Source organism: Strix aluco, chromosome 17 (genome assembly GCF_031877795.1).
Source record: "Strix aluco isolate bStrAlu1 chromosome 17, bStrAlu1.hap1, whole genome shotgun sequence".
In the NCBI taxonomy this organism is placed as follows: Eukaryota; Metazoa; Chordata; class Aves; order Strigiformes; family Strigidae; genus Strix; species Strix aluco.
The window spans coordinates 16363751-16383528 of record NC_133947.1 but is presented as its reverse complement, the minus strand read 5'-3'; the positions used below and the strand labels follow the sequence as shown (position 1 = coordinate 16383528).

At 58.9% G+C, this 19778-nt stretch overlaps 1 protein-coding gene across 12 annotated transcripts in view; it reads right to left on the bottom strand.

Moving 5' to 3' along the window:
• Positions 1–19778, bottom strand: part of EPB41L1 (erythrocyte membrane protein band 4.1 like 1) — a 71037-nt gene that overhangs the window by 27169 nt on the left and 24090 nt on the right. For all 12 annotated transcript variants that reach the window (XM_074842837.1, XM_074842836.1, XM_074842840.1 and 9 more), the window contains 4 exons: positions 3983–4178; positions 3121–3285; positions 224–328; positions 103–145 (listed from right to left, as the gene is read on the bottom strand). In XM_074842837.1, coding sequence (XP_074698938.1) covers positions 103–145; positions 224–328; positions 3121–3285; positions 3983–4159 — 490 coding nt within the window. In that variant the 5' untranslated portion in view covers positions 4160–4178. The remainder of the gene's footprint in view (positions 1–102; positions 146–223; positions 329–3120; positions 3286–3982; positions 4179–19778) is intronic.

Genomic DNA, 19778 nt, shown 5'->3' with positions numbered 1-19778 from the left:
CCCCTCCAGGGCAGGTGGGGAGAGGACCCACCAGAGGACAGCTACAGCCGAGCCATCCGGAGCCCCAGGGCTGGGGAGGACGGACCCTCCCCGGGCACTTACTGCGGATCTGCTTCTTGATCTCCTTGGATGGGTCCAGCCAGTTCTGCAATGAGGAGACAGCAGGTCAGGGTGGCCCCCCACCATGGAGGGGGTGGCTGCAGAGAGACCCCCCTGTGCTCACCTTCTGGCTGTCCGAGTCGCAGAAGGTCAGGCCGAAGTAGTCCTTCTCCAGGAGGTTGAGGTGCTCACACACCATGTCGAAGAGGACCTGGCCTCGGGCATGCTTCTGTCGGAGACATGGAGGCTGATGGTGAGCCGGCTCCCTTGTGCTCTTGGAGACCCAGCAGGCACAGGCAGCACCTGCTGGGTACAGCCAGGGAGCACTGGGGAGGGTCAGGGCAGGCCTAGCCCTCCAGGCAACTACCAAAAGGTGCTGGCCTGCCTCTGAGAGCAGCCCTCTCACCCGGCAGCACTGCTCTGGGGACTCCCAGGCAGTCCCAGGGCTGCGAGGACAGGGCACGGTAGAGCCCAGTGTGGTGGGGGTCCCATGGGCCAGGGGGACCCGGTGCCCGCCGGCTCATCCCCCATCACACCAGGAGACAGTGATGCCAAACCAGAGAGGGGTCCAGCCAGCCCAGGAGCCTCCGTTCCAGACCAGCAAGCTAGGACAAATGTGCCCTAGAGCTCACGGCAGCCAGCCCTGCTCGTGGGACAAGCTCCTTCCCAACGCCCTCCTTGCTGGTGGCAGTGGTGGCTGGGTCCCCAATCACAGCATGACAAATGAGAGCCACAAAGAGCCCGAGCCACATGCAGGGATGGAGGGCACCCTCATTATCCAGTCCTTTGAGTTCCCCTGAATTTCCCTCCATTACTGGTGGCAGCAAGGTCCAAGCTTGTTCATGGAGATGGAAGAACAACCCCTCCCATGTGTGTTTCTGCCCTACTTACAGCCTTCCAGCCTAGCAGCTTCCACCTCCCCTCTCCAAGGCACCCATTTACCAGAGCACCCTCACCACACACCCCAGGGACGGCAGCCCAGGGCACCGAGCAGCTCAGCCCTGGTAGCTCACTGCCCTCAGCTGCAACCCTGCGCTCCTGCCGCCCTGCAAAGCTTTTCCAGCAGTTGCAGTCACCCTTCCTGAGTCTCTTCTTCCTGCTGACCCAGGCTTTGAAGGCAGGGGCTCACCCGTGGCACGTGCCGGGGTGTCACACTGAATGGCTTGACTCCCTTTTTTGATTTTTATTGAATTAAGCTCTAATTAAGCATGCGGGCAAGGCACAACTATTCCCGCAGGGCCTATGAGAACAAAAGAAGAAATGCAGCACCAGCCTTTCTACGCTAAACCCTCACGTCCCAGGTGGCTTATGTAGAGAGCCGCAGCTCTCTCAAAGTTGGCCCCATCCTCTGCACTGCAACACCAAAGAGCTCGTCCTTACCCACTCCCAGCGAGGGGCATCGCTCTGCTCACGAAGCTGCCAGTGAGCCCACAGCCCGGGTTTGTGCCTGCATGCTGGTTTTGCTTGGCCACAGCTAACAGGGAGAGCCAGAAGGACGACCCTGCCAGGGCTCACACAAGCCGCTCCTGTGCCCCGTGAGTCCCCTGTCATCCCTCGAGTGCTCCCCTCCTTTTCCGGGAGGGCTTTCATCTTTGTGACAACCCTTCTTCCCACAGCTTTGTGACAAGTGACAGTCAGGGCTGCTGGGGCGCAGAGATCAAAGGTGCTGCTGCCTGTGTCACGGGCCTGGGGCCAGATCCCCCCACTGCCAGCTGCCTCGGGGTGCTCACTCATCCCAGGCAGGCACAGCGAGCAGGCAGCCACGCTCCTTACGTTCATCAATCCTGTGCAGCCGAGACCTGGGGGAGGCAGGACCTGCATACAGATGCGCAGCCAGCTCCGAGCTGCTGCCAACAGAAACCTGCCTGCCCACTCGCCAGCAGCAAGTGCAAAGGTCTCCCTGGCAAAGATGCTGGGATTTCTGCTCCTGAACAACCTCAGCTTTTGCACTTTTAAGCAAAGTTGCCAGTCCTTAAAAACGTCCCTCCCATCAGGACGATGCCGCAGGTCAGAGCAGCGCTGCCCTTCCCAACCTACAGGCAGGAGACAGCAGCGAGTGCTGGGGACAGAAACAGGCACTACCAGCAAATACCTCTCCTCCCAGCTGGTTTTGCCCCTGCAGCAGGGCTACAGGGCCCTTCCACAAAAAACAGCCTCAACTCTTGGTTTAATCCTGCGTGTCCCCCAGCCTGCCCTAGAAGGGAGAAGTCCCCGTGCTGACAGCGGCTGAAGCAGCCCTGCAGCATCTCCCAATGCCAAGGCAGCCACCCACAGGCACCAGTCCCCCCTGTCCCTGCCCCGGCATGGGAAATGTGCTCCCCAGCGTGTGTGCACTCGTGCACACCCACGGCACACGCTTGCGACACTGCACAAATAGCGGGTGGCCCACACACCCAGAGCGGGGGGCTGGACCGCCTGCCCGGGCACACCGCCCTGCCTGCACACACAAGGACGCAGCTACAAGGGTGGGCACGTGTACCACGCTCACGTACGCGTGTGCACACACTGCGTGATGCTGCCAGGGTCTAACACACCTCCCTGCTGGCTTTATGGGGAGGGACAGCAAGGGATGAGAAGGTGAACAGAGAGAGGATGGGCGCAAACCTGCCTGGGGCAGCTGTGAGCCTCCACGTGGGTCAGCCTCTTCACACCAACACATGCACACACCCCCTTCACCTTAGCGTGGGGGACAGCCAACACGCTGTGCTCTTAAGAGGCTGGTGCATGGATGTGTCATGCACATGTTGTTAGGCAGAGCTCCATCCCCATCTATTAAGCTTCTGCTTTTTTCACTGGGCTGAAATTCCCTGCTAGGGTCTGTCTTTCCAGATTACTTCCTTATTTTGCAATTTCAACTTAAACAGCTATTTCTGTGGATCTTTTTCCCTCGGAGAGGGGATAGAGACAAAGCTGTCCTTGGAAGAGCCCCGATGCTGGGGACTTGCTGGGCTGGGCAGGGTCCCCAGGCTGAGACGCGTCCCCTCCTTGGTGCCAGCACAGCCCCCTGAACCTGGGACTCACCTCCACCTCGCATTCGTACTCGGAGCCATCAAGCAGGGTCACTCTGCAGAGAGCACTCTTCATTTTCTTGGTGGTTTTCTGGGGTGACTTCTGGGTCTTGCTGGGGGTTGTTTTGTCAGAGAGCCCATCTGTCTCGCTGTAGTCCTTCTCCTCCATCTCTGTGCCCTGGAGTGGGGAGATGCACAGGGTTAACCAGCACCAGTGCCAGGATGGACGGACAGACAGAGGGGGAAAGCCCTCCAACAGCAGGCAGAAGATGGCAGGGGAGGCTGATGACCTCTTGGGACTCCACAGCCAAGCCCAGTTCCCCTACCCTACACTGCCGGCACAACCAGCGTCCTAGGAAAATGGACACCCAGGAGCCTGGGGTCAGTTCTGCACCTGAAACCTCCCTGCCCAACCGCCAGGTGCAGCAGGCAGGGCCAGGGCAGCACCGTGGCTGTCACTGGGGTGCAGCTGCTGCTCCCAGCCCTGCCAGGGGCAGCTCAGTCCTGGGACACAGGGCCACCCGCTTCCTCCCCCTGCCCTGGCCAGCAGCCGTGGCAGGGCCATTTCCAGCACAGTCAGCACTTCGGGCTGTCGCACTGCTCCTTCTGCCTGTCCTGCCTGCAAGGACCCGCACAGGCAGCCGGGAGGCAGCCGGCAGAGCCCATCCACTGCCCTGGTTGTAGGCGGCTCCCCTCCGGGATGTTCCCCCAGGGCTGACAGCACAGTGGAGGTGCCCACCTCACCGGGCTCCCTGCAGCCCCCGTGCTGCAGCAAGGACACGGTGATGGGCAGCAGAAAGCGGTGGCACGTCCCCTTCATCTGCTGCGCCCTCCCCTCTGCCGCATCTCACGGCACCCAGCCATCCTCTACTCACCGGCTCCATATTTCGGGCATCAGCCTGCGCCCTGGGCTTCTCATTGGCCTCAGCGTCGCGGCCGGCGGGGTTGGCAGCCGCGGCGGTGGGGCCGTGCGCGGCCGCCTCCAGCTGCTGCTGCTGCGCCTCCTCCTGCGCGTTCTTCACCTCCGAGCCGGGGCCCGTCTCTGTCGTCATGGCCGCTGGTCACCCCGCTCTGCCACCGCCACCCACAAGGAGAGACAGGAGGGGTCACCTGGGTGTGTGGGGATGGAGGGTGCCAGCTGGGTAGTCATTGACCTGCCCATCCCCGCCCTGCTGCCGGCACACACCGACCCGCTGCCAGGCCAGGCAAGGGGCTGGTGGCAGCAGCACGGGGTATCAGGATTTCATACTCCGTTGTGCCGGAGGAGAAAGCCGGCGGTGTGGGGAGGGACACTGGTGGCAGGGACCCACCATGGTCAGGGTAAAGGGCTCACACCCCATCCCCATGCTCACAGCAGGGAGCGGGGCTGGCCATAACCCCCAGCTCCCCCCAGCCCTGGGGCCTTCGGTACCTTCACTAATATTTTTTATGAGTGGGAGGGTTTATTCTGGGAGGAAAAACCAGGCTGTGTGTCTGGTATCAGGCTGCACTGACACAGGAAATTGCAAACACGGACAACTCCACATACTGCATCCGGGATGGCTGGTTTTTTTCCCCTCTGGACTTCCCAGCAGCAGCAGCACGCTGGGTTCCCACGGCCGGCGTGGCCAGACCCTGCACGGCGGCGGGACAAAACCTGCCTCCAGCTCCAGCAAGATGCAAAAACAAACCCGGGGTCAGCAACAGGGGATGGGAAGGCACTTTCCATGTGGGGTGCTCGGTAACATGTTTTTGCAACCTTTATGTTTTTGAAACCTTTACGCAAATGCAGCGTGGGGCTGGCGAGTGCTCCTGGGACGGTTCACACACACACACAGAGGTCATCGAGTGCCTTTTGTGACTGTCACCCATCTGCCACTCCGGCTGCTCAGCCCCACCAGCTCCTCAGGGCTGTGCTCCCCGGGCTGTGTCCAGCCACGCCGGACCAGCTGGGATCTGGCCACCACCACAGAGCCCGAGGGCTGTCACTGTGGCTGCCGCCAGACGAGCCAGCTCAGAGCATCGGCCCGCAGTCACATCGCCCACAGAGCAGTCACACAAGCAGCCCTGAGTAATGCCTGCAACACCCAAAAAAAAGAACTTTTTTTGAGTGTGGAAGCCCATGTGGGATATTTCTGATCCCCGTTTCTGGAATGACAGTTCACGTGGCCTGGGCAGCTTCTCCCAGAGCTGCCAAATCCCAGGCTTTGCCCCAGCCTTGACAGCACTAATGCAGGGATGAGGTCCCAGCACAGCTCCAGGCCATGGACGTGGCCGCTCTGGGGCTGGAGGAGTTGCTTGGTGACATGACATCCCACCATCATCACCTTCTGTAAGTCCCAACTACCTAAACGCTGTTTTAGCAGGTATGGGAGAGCAAAAGCCCTGTCAGGACCATGACCTAAGGCAGGCGGAGAAAGACCATTTTAGAATCACAGAATGGTTTGGGTTGGAAGGGACCTTCAAAGACCATCTAGTTCAACCTCCCTGCCATGGACATGGACATCTTTCACTAGATCAGGTTGCTCAAAGCTCTGTCCAACCTGACCTTGAACCCTTCCAGGGAAGGGGCAGCCACAGCTTCTCTGGGCAACCTGGTCCACTGTCTCACCCTCATCATAAAATATTTCTTCCTTATGTCCAGTCTAACCCTTCCTCTTTCAGTTTAAAACTGTTGCCCCTTGTCTTGTCACTACAGGCCCTGGTAAAAGGTCTTTCTCTGTCTTCCTTATAAGCCCCCTTTAAGTATTGAAAGGCCACAATAAGGTCTCCCTGGGGCCTTCTCTTCTCCAGACTCAATAATCCAAACTCTCTCAGCCTTTCTCCACAGGGGAGGTGCTCCAGCCCTCTGACCATTTCCGTGGCCTCCTCTGGACCCGTTCCAACAGGTCCGTGTCTGTCTTGCACTGGGGACCCCAGAGCTGGACGCAGGGCTCCAAGTGGGGCCTCACGAGGGTGGAGCAGAAGGGGAGAAATCCCTCCCTCGCCCTGCTGGCCACGCTGCCTGTGATGCTGCCCAGGATACGGTTGGCTTTCTGGGCTGCGAGCGCACATTGCTGGCTCACATCCAATTTGTCACCCACCAGTATCCCCAAATCCTTCTCTGCTGGGCTGCCTCAACCCATCCATCCCCCAGGCTGTGCTGGTACTGGGCACTGCCCCAGCCCAGGTGCAGGACCTTGCACTTGGCCTGGTTGAACTTCACGAGGTTCACATGAGCCCACCTCTGCAGCCTGCCAAGGTCCCTCCGGATGGATCCCTTCCCTCTGGGGGGATCAGCTGCACCTCTCAGCTTGATGTCATCCGCAAACTTGCTGACTTCCTTTTACAAAGAAAACACATCTCACACCACAGATCATGTCCCACCTCTGCCTTTCAGGTGTCCTCAGCACAATGGGAAGATGTGAAATCTTACCCAGAAAAACTGCTAAAACTGGCTCTGGGGGGTGGGAAGGAATGGGCAGACAAGATGGAGCGAGTCAGCCTGCGCCTCCCGCAGCCAGGCTCAGCCTGCCTGGGAGCAGCCCTCTCCCATGGCTGGTGGGCAGTGACACTGCCACTGTCCACACTGGCTGGGCAAGCGCGGCACTGTCACCGCAGAGGGACTTGGTTCACACCAAAAGAGCCAGGATTTCACCCCCTGCCCCAGGGTCACACTCTCCTGACCAGAACAGGCAGGACAACCTGCCACCAGCCCCTGGGAAACATCAGCTCAGCTTCTCCTAACAGACCCTAGTGCTCAGCGAAGGGCACGAGAAGATTTCAGAGGTCACCAGTGGTGTATTTTTTCCACAGAGGAAGCAGGGCTGCTGTTTTTCCACTGCAAATTCAAGCAGTTGCATGCTCCCAGCTCCAATCCCTGTGTGGATCATTCCCAACCACTTCCTCAGCGTGTGAATTTTTTAATCAACGTGAAATCTCTAAAATGATAACCATCACTTTGGCCAAAAACATGCTGAGTTTTTCACTCAAGGTTTCTAAACTTTCTTCAAAATTATGTTTTTCTTCCACCAGGAAGCACCAATTCAGGAGCCAGTGGGGCACTGGTGCCACGTCCATGTGGGTGGCGGTGCTGCCTGGGGCTCCCTGCCCACCCTCTTCCTGCCCACGGTGGAGCTGAGCCGAGAGGCCGGGACCATGGAGCCGGGGCTGCCTGCAGCCCTGGCACTCGCAGCAGCACAGGCAGCGGGGCTGGGGGCTCAGGGCTGGCTGGGCACTGAGGGTCAGCCTCAGCCTGGCAGCACCCAGCCCACAGGAGCAGCAGTGGGATGCAGCCATCCTCCACCACAACCTGGTTGCCTGTACCCAGGGCTGATGCAGGCCCAGCATGGGAGAAGGCCACCGTGGCCAGCATGGCCACCAGCCCCCCAACCGTGCCCTCTGCCAGGCTGGGGGCGGTGCTCAGCACCCCTGGGGCAGCCACAGGACTCGTAGGGACCTGGCAGCACTCATGGTGAGGCAGCTGGTACAACCCGTCCCAGCCCCTTCTGTCCCCCAAGGAGCTACATTTTTTCCTGTGGACTTTCTGACAGTACTCAAGAGCTTCAAAAGCAGATGATGTTCATTCCGGGAGCATCTCTGTGCCTTAAGCAGGAACCACCCCTGATTTAACAGTGGAAAGCACACTTTCAGACTGCAAGAAGCCAGTCAGGTGGAGCTCCTGCCATCACACAGCACTTTCCAGATGCAAAACTCAGCTCCTGCTGCCCCACCTTGCAGGACAGGCCCCAGAAGACCCTGATGTGGGGGGCCATGGGTTGAGAAAAGACATGGGTGCCAGCATGCTGCCAAAGGGACAATTTAACCGACGTATTAGCCATGACAAACCTTTAGAAGAGGTTTAGACCACAACTACAGCAAACTTGATTGAGACCAGTGGAAATGCTGTCCCAAATACTACCCACAGCAGGAGCAGGGCCCAATCCTGCCAGGCAGGCAGCCCACCCAGGCTGTCCCAGCCCTTCCCAGCACTTAGCCTTGCTCACGCATGTTCCCTTGAGAGTGAAGCCAGGGCCAGAGCAGCTCCGGTGCTGAGACTGGCAGCTGCCCGGGCAGCGGCTGGCAGAGGCAGGAGGCAGCAGGCACCACCTCCCCAAACCCCTTCTCTGTGCAGGGCACTGGCTGAAGGACTCCTGCGCACCCACGTCCCCAATGCCACGTGCCAAGCACAATGCTGGTTTTCAGCAAGGACTGGCTCACTTCTGCTGCAGCTGGAACCAAACTGGGCTGGGGAATATTTTCCTTGGGGTAAATATCAGGTGAAATGTCTGGAACCCATCGGAGCTCCAGGCTAGTGAAACAGGCACGTTGGATCAGTGACTGCAAAGAAAGCCTTAGCAGGATCAGAGGTAGACCTGCTCATCATGCCTATAATCTCCTCCCATCATCTCCCTGCTTGCTCCTCCTTCCCTTGGTGTTTTCTTCTTCCCCCGCTTCAAGCTGGAGTGTGGATTCACAGCTTTCCCAGACGCTCTGCCCCCGCACTTCCCCAGCATATCCCAGCTTCAGCCTCCGCAGCACTCCCCTCCCAGAGCCCTTCCTTTCCTGCCACCTCCAAACAAGGTTTTGCCCAAGTCTGCTTTCCCCTTTCCCCTGCCCATTCACTCCCTGTTGCTGGGCTGGTTTTCAAGGCTGAGCACCCCCCTTTGCTCCTGGGCTCTGCTTCACCCCCTCACTCCCCGCTGAGGATGCTGCCCATCCATGATGCTTCACTTCTGGAGCATCACAGACACGGGCAGGCAGAAGTCTCTGTGCAAAGTCCCATGCTGAGTGCCCAAACAGGCCTCCATGGGCTCCAGTGCAACTGGGGTGCACAGAGCTGGGCAACAACCAAGCACCCTCCTCCCTTGCAATCGCATTCAGCAGCTGCTGAGGGGTCCGTGGGGCTGATCCTGGCAGCAAAGCCCACTGCCACACGGCGGGACAGACGGCTACCACAGAGACAGACGGACATGGGGAACAAACTGGGCACAGGCAGCACCCTGCGAGGGTGGCAGTGGCTGCATGACAGGGGGTCCAGGTACTTGCTGGCCCCAAGAATGGAGGAGCTCAGCAGGGATGCAGCACTCAGCACCCCTGCCATGGGGCAGAGGCTGAGCTGGCAGGGGACAGGCAGGATCACAGCACAGGCAGCACAGGCAGTGCCTTGCAGCCATCCTGGAAACACGAACGGAGCCCCAGCAGTGAGTCCTAGGTATCCTCCAGAGACACATAAAAAGCGAACAAGGAAAACAGTCCCCAAAGCCCCAGCAACATGCAGCACCCCTGAGCCCTGCTGTCACCCAGCCTTCACCCCCCCCAGCACTGGGGAACGTGCAAATCCCCAAACTGCTCCACAGTACAGCCCGGAGAGCTCTCCTATGCTGCTCTGCAGCAAGGCCAAAAAAATCACATGAGCTGCCCTGTTTATGGTGAAGGGGGCCAGATCAGAAATGCAGGGTGTCCCCAGCTCCCGGAGACCACACACCACTCCTCACGTGGGACTGGCAGGGGCAGAGATCTGCACTGCCCTGAACTGTTCCTCAGATGGAAAAATGCCCCGTCCCCACCCCCTCTCGAGGACCCACATCCCACCCAGGCTGACACTCCCCACGCTGGGCACCCGCTGATAGCTAAAGCCCAGAGCATCCCGCGGGCAGCCAGCAGCACCGCAGAGCATCCCGCAGAGTTGCCTTCTCCATGGCAGGGCCGGCCCTACCTTGGTGCTGGCTCCCCATGCCTCCAGCCCAGCTCGGCGCTGCCAGGCTGCTGCCGCGTCCGAGGCAGCGTTTTCTGCAGAGCCGCCTCTTCCCCAACCCCAACACCCCCGCGCAGTGATTGATGTGTACCGCAGCCGCAGCCGAGCTGGGAACTGGGCTGCCTTCCCATTCTGCCGCCGGGCTCCCCCCTCACCAGGAGTTCTGTGCCCACACCACAGCCCCTTGGTGCGGCGGGAGGGTCCCACGTGGGTGCTGGTGCCAGCCCCATCCGTCCCCCCTCGCCTGCAAACACCTGACTCATCCTGGGCCAGGCACCAGCGAGCGGGCGCAGGCTGCCATCCTGCCAGGATCCTTCCCCGTGCACGCACCGGCAGGGAAGGAGAGCTCAGCTCCTGCACTGGCTGCTCAGCAAGGAGCTGGACCCACTATCCAGCTTCATCCCAAATTAATCTGGCACTTTCCTGCATCACCCGCCCTCTTACATGGGCCCTAGGGCAGCAAACACTGCACTGCCTCCAAAACACGTACCCGAGCACCCCGCTTGCACGAGTCAGCTTGGAGATGTACCAGCAGCGAGAGCTGAACAGAGGCTCTTTCATTGCCCCCATCCGCAGTGAAGTGCACAGCGTGACACCCAGCACATCCCTGCCCACAGCGCCCGTGGCTCCTTGTCCCCCCCTCGTCCCCGGAGAGGCAAAACAGCCCAGAGCAAACGCTGGGGGTAGGTACTGCACCGCAGAGGTGCCTCATACCTGGTAACACAATGGCACGAGGTGCCCGTAAAGCACAAGCGCTGACACCACCACAGCCGAGGGACGGATCCTGCCTTCAGCGAGCAGTGGGAAACCCCAGAGCGCGGGCAGGGGCACTGCCAGAGCAGCTGCAGGCCGGCAGCGGGTGCTGCCCAGCACCCCATACCTGGGCAGCCCCAGGAGCAGCCAGGGCTGGCTGTGGCTGGGCAGGCTGTAGGTCAGGCAGGTAATTCTGTGATTCTGTAATATTTACCAGGTGTAGGCAGCCTGCTGGGAGGAGCAGTGCTCAGGTAGCACTCGCCACTTTGGACACATGCTGATGAAAACTCCAGAGCACACCAAGCCATCAGGAGCCCCAAGGGGAAGAATCACAGAATCATCTGGATTGGAAAAGCCCTTGAAGCTCCTCCAGTCCAACCACGAACCTCACACTGACCGTTCCCAACTCCACCAGATCCCTCAGCGCTGGGTCAACCCGACTCTTCAACCCCTCCAGGGATGGGGACTCCCCCCCTGCCCTGGGCAGCCCATTCCAACGCCCAACAACCCCTTCTGCAAAGAAATCCTTCCTAAGAGCCAGTCTGACCCTGCCCTGGCGCAGCTTGAGGCCATTCCCTCTTGTCCTGGCGCTTGTTCCTTGGGTCAAGAGACTCATCCCCCCTCTCTGCACCCTCCTTTCAGGGAGTTGCAGAGGGCCATGAGGTCTCCCCTCAGCCTCCTCTTCTCCAGACTAAACCCCCCCAGTTCCCTCAGCCGCTCCCCATCAGACCTGTGCTCCAGACCCTGCACCAGCTCCATTGCCCTTCTCTGGACACGCTCGAGTCATTCAATAAATTCAAGAAGCACAAGCCAGGCGAAGTCTGGCGACTTGCTGGCAGACTCCAGGTAGGCTCCTGCTATTGGGGTACAGGCCACACAGAGCCTGACCATGCTGGATGCAAAGAGAGAAAACCCCACTCAGCCCCAACTGCCCAGTTGCTCACCAGTATGAGTTCTCCAAATCATACCCATGCGTTGGGATGCTCACCAACCATCTCCCCACTCATGAACATCAGCCCTGGGGGAACTGGCAGGGCAGGGAGCACGTCGCAGCCCTGACACCCCTCCCCACGAGCCCGCTGAGGAGCCGGGCACTGCTCAGCCAGGCTGCTGTGTGCCATGCTGGCAGGTGGCAAGCCCAGCCTCACACAGAGACTCCTGAGCCGTTGGAGCGGGACAGCCTGGGGCGGGGTCTCACTCAAGCAAAACGTAGAAGCTGGCAGCAAGGGAGAACCAGTCATCCTACACTTCCCAGCAAGCCCCCTCTTCCAAAATCCTTGCCCAGTCTGTTTGCACCCTAACCCAACACCCCAACCTCGTCAGTGCAATCCGCACAAGTTTAGCCAGGCCAAGGACCAGTGGGGGTCACAGCTTCCCCGGCTCCCCTGGGAGCAGCACTCAGGCAGCCCCACACGCAAGAGGGTCTCAGCATCCTCCGTGGCATTTCCAGCCTTGAGCCCCTCCTTGGCCTCACCCTGGGGGAGCTGCAGCCACGGGGGTGTGTGGCTGGGGGCCACCAGTTCTCGGCTGCTCGGCACCGCTCCCACTGTGGTCGGGGCTGACATCGCCAATCTCCGAGCACCCACAACTATAAAACCTCCTTGTCCAGAGCTGCCACATGAACAAGGAGGAGGAGACACAGAAAGCAGAGGGAAGAGTCAGCCCAGAGCGGAGAGAGGAGACAAAACACAGACAGGAAAAGGAGGGGGAAAGGGAGAGACAGCAGCAGACAAAGATCCCAAGACCCCAGCCATGCCTCAGACTGGACCTGACACGTGATGGGAAAAACCTAATTTATCACGCCGTGCACAACCCCCTGCCCAGCTCAGACAAACCCCCCAGCCCTGGGGAGCGCTACCTGAAACAGGAGGGGGGCAGCAGGAGCTGCCACTGCCCCACGTCTGTTTGCCTCAGGGGAGTGAGCAAGCCAGCCTGGGGGGGTGGGCAATGACCATCGGACATCCCCCCTCTCTGATCAGCGCTGAACCCCCTGTTTCCTGTGCTGGTTCCATGAGGTAGCCTATGGAAAACAAGAGCAGAAAAGATCTTCCCTCCATCCCTGGCAAGAAGCAATGATGCACCCAGCCAGAGCTGCTCAGGCACCAGCGTGCCGGGCTGGAAGGGACCCACTGCGTCTGCTACCCACTGACAGGGATGGAGGTGCCTGTGGAAGTGCTCTTCTTCCTGGCTCCAAAATCTGTCACTGCTGGGACCCACGGGGTGCCCAAGGCATTGGGGAGACCTCAACAGCAATGAGTTTCAAACAGGGCCCTGCTGGCACCTTGGCCCCTGTGGTATCCCACTGAGGACCCCCCTGCGCTGGCTCCTGAGTATCTCCATGGGTGGAGACTCCACAACCTCCCTGGGCCGCCTGTGCCAGCGCTCGGTCACCCTCACAGTGGAAAAGTGTTTCCTGATGTTCAGAGGGACCCTCCTGGGTGCCAGTTTGTGCCCACGGCCTCTGGTCCTGTCCCTGGGCACCACTGAGAAGACCCTGGCTCCGTCCTCTCAGCAGAAAGCCCTGGCAGCAGCCAAGGATGGCTCATGCTGCTGGGAGCAGGGGGAAGTTGCCCCAGGGACGAGCTCCCCCACTTTTCACTCTAAAGAGCAGCACATGAACCCCACGTGCCGCTGGTGGGTGACACAGACCAGCTTGTGTAGCACATTTTTCACTTTCAAAGGGAGGGGATGGCAGAGTACTGGCAGAGCCCAAGAGACCTCCATGTGCGTTTCAGCACAGGGTTCGGACCAGCAGAAAGATGCCAGCCGCGGTACCACCCCACAGAAGAGCACCTCTCACTGCTGTGGTGACACTGGGCTCAGCGAGGACCCAGCTAATGCCTGAGTCGTCCTACTGAGATGCGACTCATGGGCTGGGCCTGATCCTGCGCCTCCTCACCCACCAAAAATCCACACCAAGACCCCTCCCAGGGAAAGGAGCAGCCAAGTTCCTGCAAAGGCAGTGGTTGCTGGTGAGTCCCTCCTTGCTCCCACCACCCCTGCTGACCCCACGACATGGTTTCCTCACGTCCTTGCGATCCCACCCAGCACAGGAGGTGACCACTTGCATTCCCCACTGCCACCCAAAATGCGATTTGGTGACTCAGGCACCAAAGCGGAGCCACCTCCCTCTGACCACTGTGCAACGCAGCCCAACTCTTAGAAGAGGTCAGGGCTAAGCTGGGCTTAGGTTTTAGTTCAGCATCATGGTAAATTCTTAGATCCCAGCATAGAATGCTGCGGGGGCAGAGGGGCACTGGTCTTACCCCCGACCCAGCCTGGCAAAGCTGGCTGCCAACCATCATTTTGGGAGCATTTGCAAACCCAGAGGAAGGCAGGGAGGTGGGTGCTGCACAGAGCAGTTCTATCTACAAGCTGACAAAAGGTTTCCTTCAATCCCAGACATAGCCTCTTGATTTTGAGCATCAAAATGTTTCTGATCAATTTGGTAGAAATGAACCTTGGGGTGGGAGGACTGACAAAGCCAATCCCTACCTGGAAAATGCTGGAAAATCCATTGAAAAACTTCACCCAAACTTACATTTTTTTTAAAAAAAGTACCTTTTGATGACCACTAGCACTGGGCACATCCCTCATGTAAGGAAGGCTTGAAGAGAACAACCCTCCCCATATTCTGACATCCAGATGGAGGGGAGCTCTGGGGCGAGGGCAGGGTGCTCTGGGGCCGCTGTACTGCCAGCCCGCCCGGGAAGGGGCTGCCCAGAGCTGAAGAGCAGCCAGCACAGCTCGGGGCCAGTGGGAAGGGCTGTCCAGAGCAGTGGGAGCACAGTGCTGGGCCCTGGCTCGTGGGTGGCTCTCCGGCCCATGGGGACACAATGGCTTTCCCCGCTCAGGGACTGTGGGGCCAAGGGGCTGCAGGGATCAGGAGACTCACCAAGTGCTTCTGCATCACCAGCCCTTTGCCTCGTGCTGGAGCGAAAGCACCTTCCCCGCTGTGCTGTGCCCACAGGGGTGCCCCTCCGTGGGGTCAGTCCCCCCTGCCCTGAGCACACACACTGGGAGCAGGGCGACGAGGCGCCCACCACACCAGGAAGGAAGGCAAGGAGGGGAGGGTGGCAGAGCCGTGCTGCTGCCTTGCTGCTGGGCTTCCTGCACGCACCGCCAGCACCATCCAGAGGCTGGGAGCTTGCCCGGCTCCTGGCAGGGGAAACTGAGGCACACAGGGCTTGGTGACACAGCAGCCATGGCAATGCTCTCTCCCTGCCTCCCACTCTGGTGGGGGATGTATTTGGGACAGGCCTCATCCTGGAACCATTCCCCCTGCCCAGAGCCTGCACCCAGCTGTCAACTCAGGCCTGTCACCCCCACAAGAGGGGCAGGGAGGGGTAGGCATAGGAGAAAACATGACATTGATCCTCAGAGTGCTTTAAATCCAAGTGAGGACTAATCATTACTTGCAACCTCCAGCCATCAGAAGCACCCACAGGCACCCCACAGCTGGTCACCCTGTGCAGGGACACCATGCCCATGCCTGCCCTGCTGCCCTCCACAACCCGAGCAGGAGGGAGGATTCAGGGGGCCAGGGGCTGCAGCACCGCACACCTGGTCCATGACCAAAACAGTCTTTTCCCAAAACACCCCCCCTGAACCACTTGTCCCTGTCACCATCTGTTCAGCTCTGTCCTCGCATTAGCAAAAAAGAGTTTGGCATCTACCTCGAAGGTTCGCACAGGCTGAAGTAAGTGCTGGAGGGGCTGTTACTAGAATATTTGTGGGTTTTAACACAACTCCCCTTTTTTCGGCATGCCTGGATCATGCTTTCTCAATGCCTAAAGACACCAGCGCAGGCTTCACTCTGGTTTCTCCCCATCCGACCTTCTCCCAACTATGTCCAGGAGCGGGGAGCAACAGCACCCCTGTGACTGCGCAGCCGTGAACCTCATCCCCACCAGTGGCAACAGACTGACACAGGATCAGGACCCTAAGAAATCCCAGAGCATCACCAGATGAGACTAAATAACATAAGCACACACAGCACAGCCCCCCCTGCCCATCTCGGGGTTCAACATCCCACTAACGAGCCAGGTTGGGGTCACCGACCCACCGGACGAGGCCAGGTCTGCTGGGGCAGCGCAGGCAGCCGGGGCAGGAGCGAACCAGGGAGCAGCCTGTCCACTGGTGAAGATCCACAGCTCCAGCGAGGAGCAGGAGGGCAGAAAAGGAAGAATGCTCTCCAGTGCACAGAAATATTCCTCCCAGTCCCCCCAGTGCAGCAACTTCACAGGCTGTTGCAGAGAAGGACACGCACCCTCTGCGAGTGCCCAGACACAGGAGAAAAGAGCTTTTTAGCTGTTTCCAAGGCAAGGCCAGCTCTGAGGCCTCGGAGATGTTTGAGCCTTGCAGGCAATTATCAGAGATAAAAGACAAATGTTTTAAAGGCCAGAAGGGATAGAAGAGGGATAAAAGACGGTGGACAGAAGAAAAAGCAAGTTGCGGTGGGGTGGGGAGCAGCACAAGGGCTTTCTTCATCAGATCTGACCTTCCACACAGAGGACAGCATGGGACACTGTGGGACACAACTGGGACTTGGGCCAAGTGGGCAGATCTGGGGCTACTGCAGAGAAAAAGAAATGGTGCTGAGGAGAAGGTGCCTCAGTCCTGCCCCAGGACTGCAACTGCACTGTGGGGTGCACCCCAACCCACTCAGACCCCCCACTAGTGCTGCGCAGACTGGGGTCCTGTCGCCTCCCACCACCCCAACAGGCAGGACACGCTGTGCCATGCCCTGGGGACCCCCACTGCTTGGGAAAGCCTCCAGGGGCCTCTCACACTGGCCGGGTTTATCCCCACCTACCCTCACATTTTCCAGTTTGTCTGGGACAGTGCCCCAGTGCCCAGGGTCCCCAGCGACCCTCTTGGGCCCCCCCAGACTTGATGCAAAACTCACCAGGAAATGTGCTGGCCAGATCCAGGGCTCTGGTGGGGATGCACTGAGGGGAGCATCCCACTTCACTGGACCCGGGGCTCAGTTGCATAGGATAAGCCCCAAGGGCAAGGAGGAAAGGGACTCCCAGCCCTCCTCACTCACCATGGAGGAGATAAGGAGGGGACAGGCCACGCCACCAAGCCTGGAGGAACAGGAGTGGAGCTGCCCCAGCCCCTGCGCTGTCCCACTTTCACGAGCCCCACATATTCCCAGTCTCCCTCTCCTCTCCCATAGGCTCCCCACCAGGTCACATCCCCCAGGAGCTGCGACACCGTCAGCCCCCAGCCCTGTCCCAGCTTCACTGTGGCACAACATGAGAAGTGCCCACACACCAACCAGTTCTCGGCAACAGATCTGCTCTGATTCCCTCCTTTACCACTGTCCCCCGTTTGTCTTTCAGCAGCAATTAGCCCTGCCCAGGCTGCTTTCCCTGCCTGTTTTATATTCAGAATATCTATATAAAGTGTTTACTATATACATTAATGCAGCGTCATCACCGCGCAAACGTGCCTGCACCATCACTTCAGAAGGTCTGAGTCCCAAAGCCAGCGCGATGCCATGCCCGCAGCGACCGGCACTGCAGCGCCCGCTCCCACACCTGAGTCCTGAGAGATCCGTGCAGCAGAGCTGGATTCCAGCTGCTGCGGGGAAAACTGTAACTTGGAAATTTCCATGCTCTGAAGCATTTCACAGATATGCAAAAGGACCAACAAGGTGTCAAAGGAGCTTGAACAAGTCACAGGGCTGAGCAGGAGCCAGAAATAGCAACCAGGAGTCTGGGTTCCGTGTGCTGGGCCAGACATCCCCCATCAGGCTGCCCCATAACAGAAAACACCTTCAAATGCTTGTCTCGGTAGAGATGGATGGCAAGAGGTTCACGGCCTTGAACAACCTTTCTCACCTGGCTCTGACTCTACTTCGCTAGTCTCACTTCAATAGATATTGGCAAGCAACAGCATTTGTCTCCCCGCAGAGCTGGGGAGAATCCGTCTTCTGGCATCCGAGTGCCTGGACACTACAGACACCCAAACCACAGACAAACGGAAAACTCCTCAGTGACTTGCAAAATACAACTGAAAAAAACCTGCTATCAGGCTTCAGCTTGCTGCAGGGCACCTGGTCTGCAAAAAATCCTTCAAAAGGAAATCAGAGGCTGGCAAGCACCGACCTGGACACAGTACTCCAGCCTCTGACCCAGCCGTGAGCTACAGCATCAACAACGGGGCCAAGCCTCCCAAGAGGCAGTTCTGACAATTTACGTCTCAGGTTGAGGGTATCTGAGCCCAGAAAAGACACAGAAAGATGCCCAAATAATATTTTTGAAGCATAACAATTGTACTTGTCTGTCCTCCCCGAGCTGGTTCAGAATAGCTCAGTGGATTTACAGTTGTGCCAGATGTGCTAGGGGTTACTTGCCTCCCACCAGGAAAAGGGAGGCAGGTGACCTCCACTTTTCCTCTGAATTACAGAAACATTTGATCAGCAAGCAGACCCACAGCAGGGTTTGCAGGGACCAGAGATGCAAGGGAGGTCATCCCATCCTCCCCGCTGGGTCACAGGAGGGCAGGGGCTGCCGGTGACCGGAGCAGCACACCAGGAGGTCCAGCCAAGCAGGGGACTGTGCTTTTTGGGTTAGGACGGTGATGGCTGGAAGCAGCCACCAGCTTGCCAAGGTGCCAGAGCACCAAACCCCATGCCCCGGCCACTGCCATGGAGGGGACCAAAAGGTGGAGCTCCCTTTGCAGGCAGAGCGCATCTCTCTCCAGCTCGGTGCTGGCATACCTTGCAGCCAGGCCTGGGAAATGCCGATAAGATGAGGGAAAACATCTCTCCCTCCTCTCGCACTGCCCTCCTTCCAGACAATTAATTTCAGCCCTGCACCAGCCCGTGGCTGTCTTGCAGCGCCGCTGTGAATCATCAGCAGCGAAACGCTGACTCACAGAGGTGAGGCTCCGGATGCAGCTGACGCAGAAGCCCTGGTCCCCGCAGCCTGCTCCCAAAAACCCTCCTCCAGGTACCCACAACATCTCTGCGAGCCCCAGGGAGGCTGCAGCAGCCACCCACTGCAGCAGGGAGATGATGCTTCAAGAGGTCATTTAATCCCACTTGGAGCAGTTCCATCCATACCGGCCCAACAAGCCTTTAATAGTCTCCTGCGGTGGAAACTCCTCTCCCTACACCTCTGCCTGTGCCAGGGCTTTATCCACATTAGAGGTATTCTCCAGCATCTCACCAAACCTTCTTCCCTGTAGTTTTGGTCTGCAGTTGGCCCTGTCTCAAGGAGACAAGGCAGAGCTCCTTCTGCCTTTCCACCATTTCATAGAATCACAGAGTGGTTTGGGCTGGAAGGGACCTTGAAGATCATCTAGTTCCCACCCCCCTGCACCGGGCAGGGACACCTTCCACTAGCCCAGGTTGCCCAAAGCCCCGTCCAACCTGGCCTTGAACCCTTCCAGGGAGGGGGCAGCCACAGCTTCTCTGGGCAACCTGTGCCAGGGCCTCAACACCCTCACAGGGAAGAATTTCTTCCTTAGATCTAATCTAAATCTACTCTGTCAGTTTAAAACCATTAACCCTTGTCCCATCCCTACATTCTCTGATCAAGAGTCCCTCACCCCTTTTCTGTAGCCCCTTTTAAGTACTGGAAGGCTGCTAGAAAGTCTCCCCAGAGCCTTCTCTTCTCCAGCTGAACCCCCCAACTCTCTCAGCCTGTCCTCACAGGGGGTGCTCCAGCCCCCTGAGCATCTTCGTGGCCTCCTCTGGCCCCGCTCAAGCAGGTCCGTGTCCTTCTGATGTTGGTGCCCCCAGAGCTGGACCCAGCACTGCAGGGGGGTCTCACGAGAGCAGAGCACGGGGGGACAATCCCCCCCCTCGACCTGCTGGCCACACTGCTCTGGATGCAGCCCAGGATACAGTTGGCTTTCTCAGCTGTGAGTGCACATTGCTGGCTCATGGTCAGTTTTCCATCCATTACTACTCCCAAGTCCTTCTCCTCGGGGCTGCTCTCCATCCACTCATCCCCCAGCCTGTATTTGTGCTGGGGATTGCCCTGACCCATGGGCAGGACCTTGCCCTTGGCCTTGTTGAACTCCATGAGGTTTGCATGTCCCACCTCTCCAGCCTGTCCAGGTCCCTCTGGATGGCCCATCCCTTCCCCCCAGCATGTCACCACACCACACAACTCGGTGTCAGTGGCAAACTTGCTGAGGGTGCAACTCAACCCCACTGTCCTTCTCGCCAACAAAGATGTTAAGCA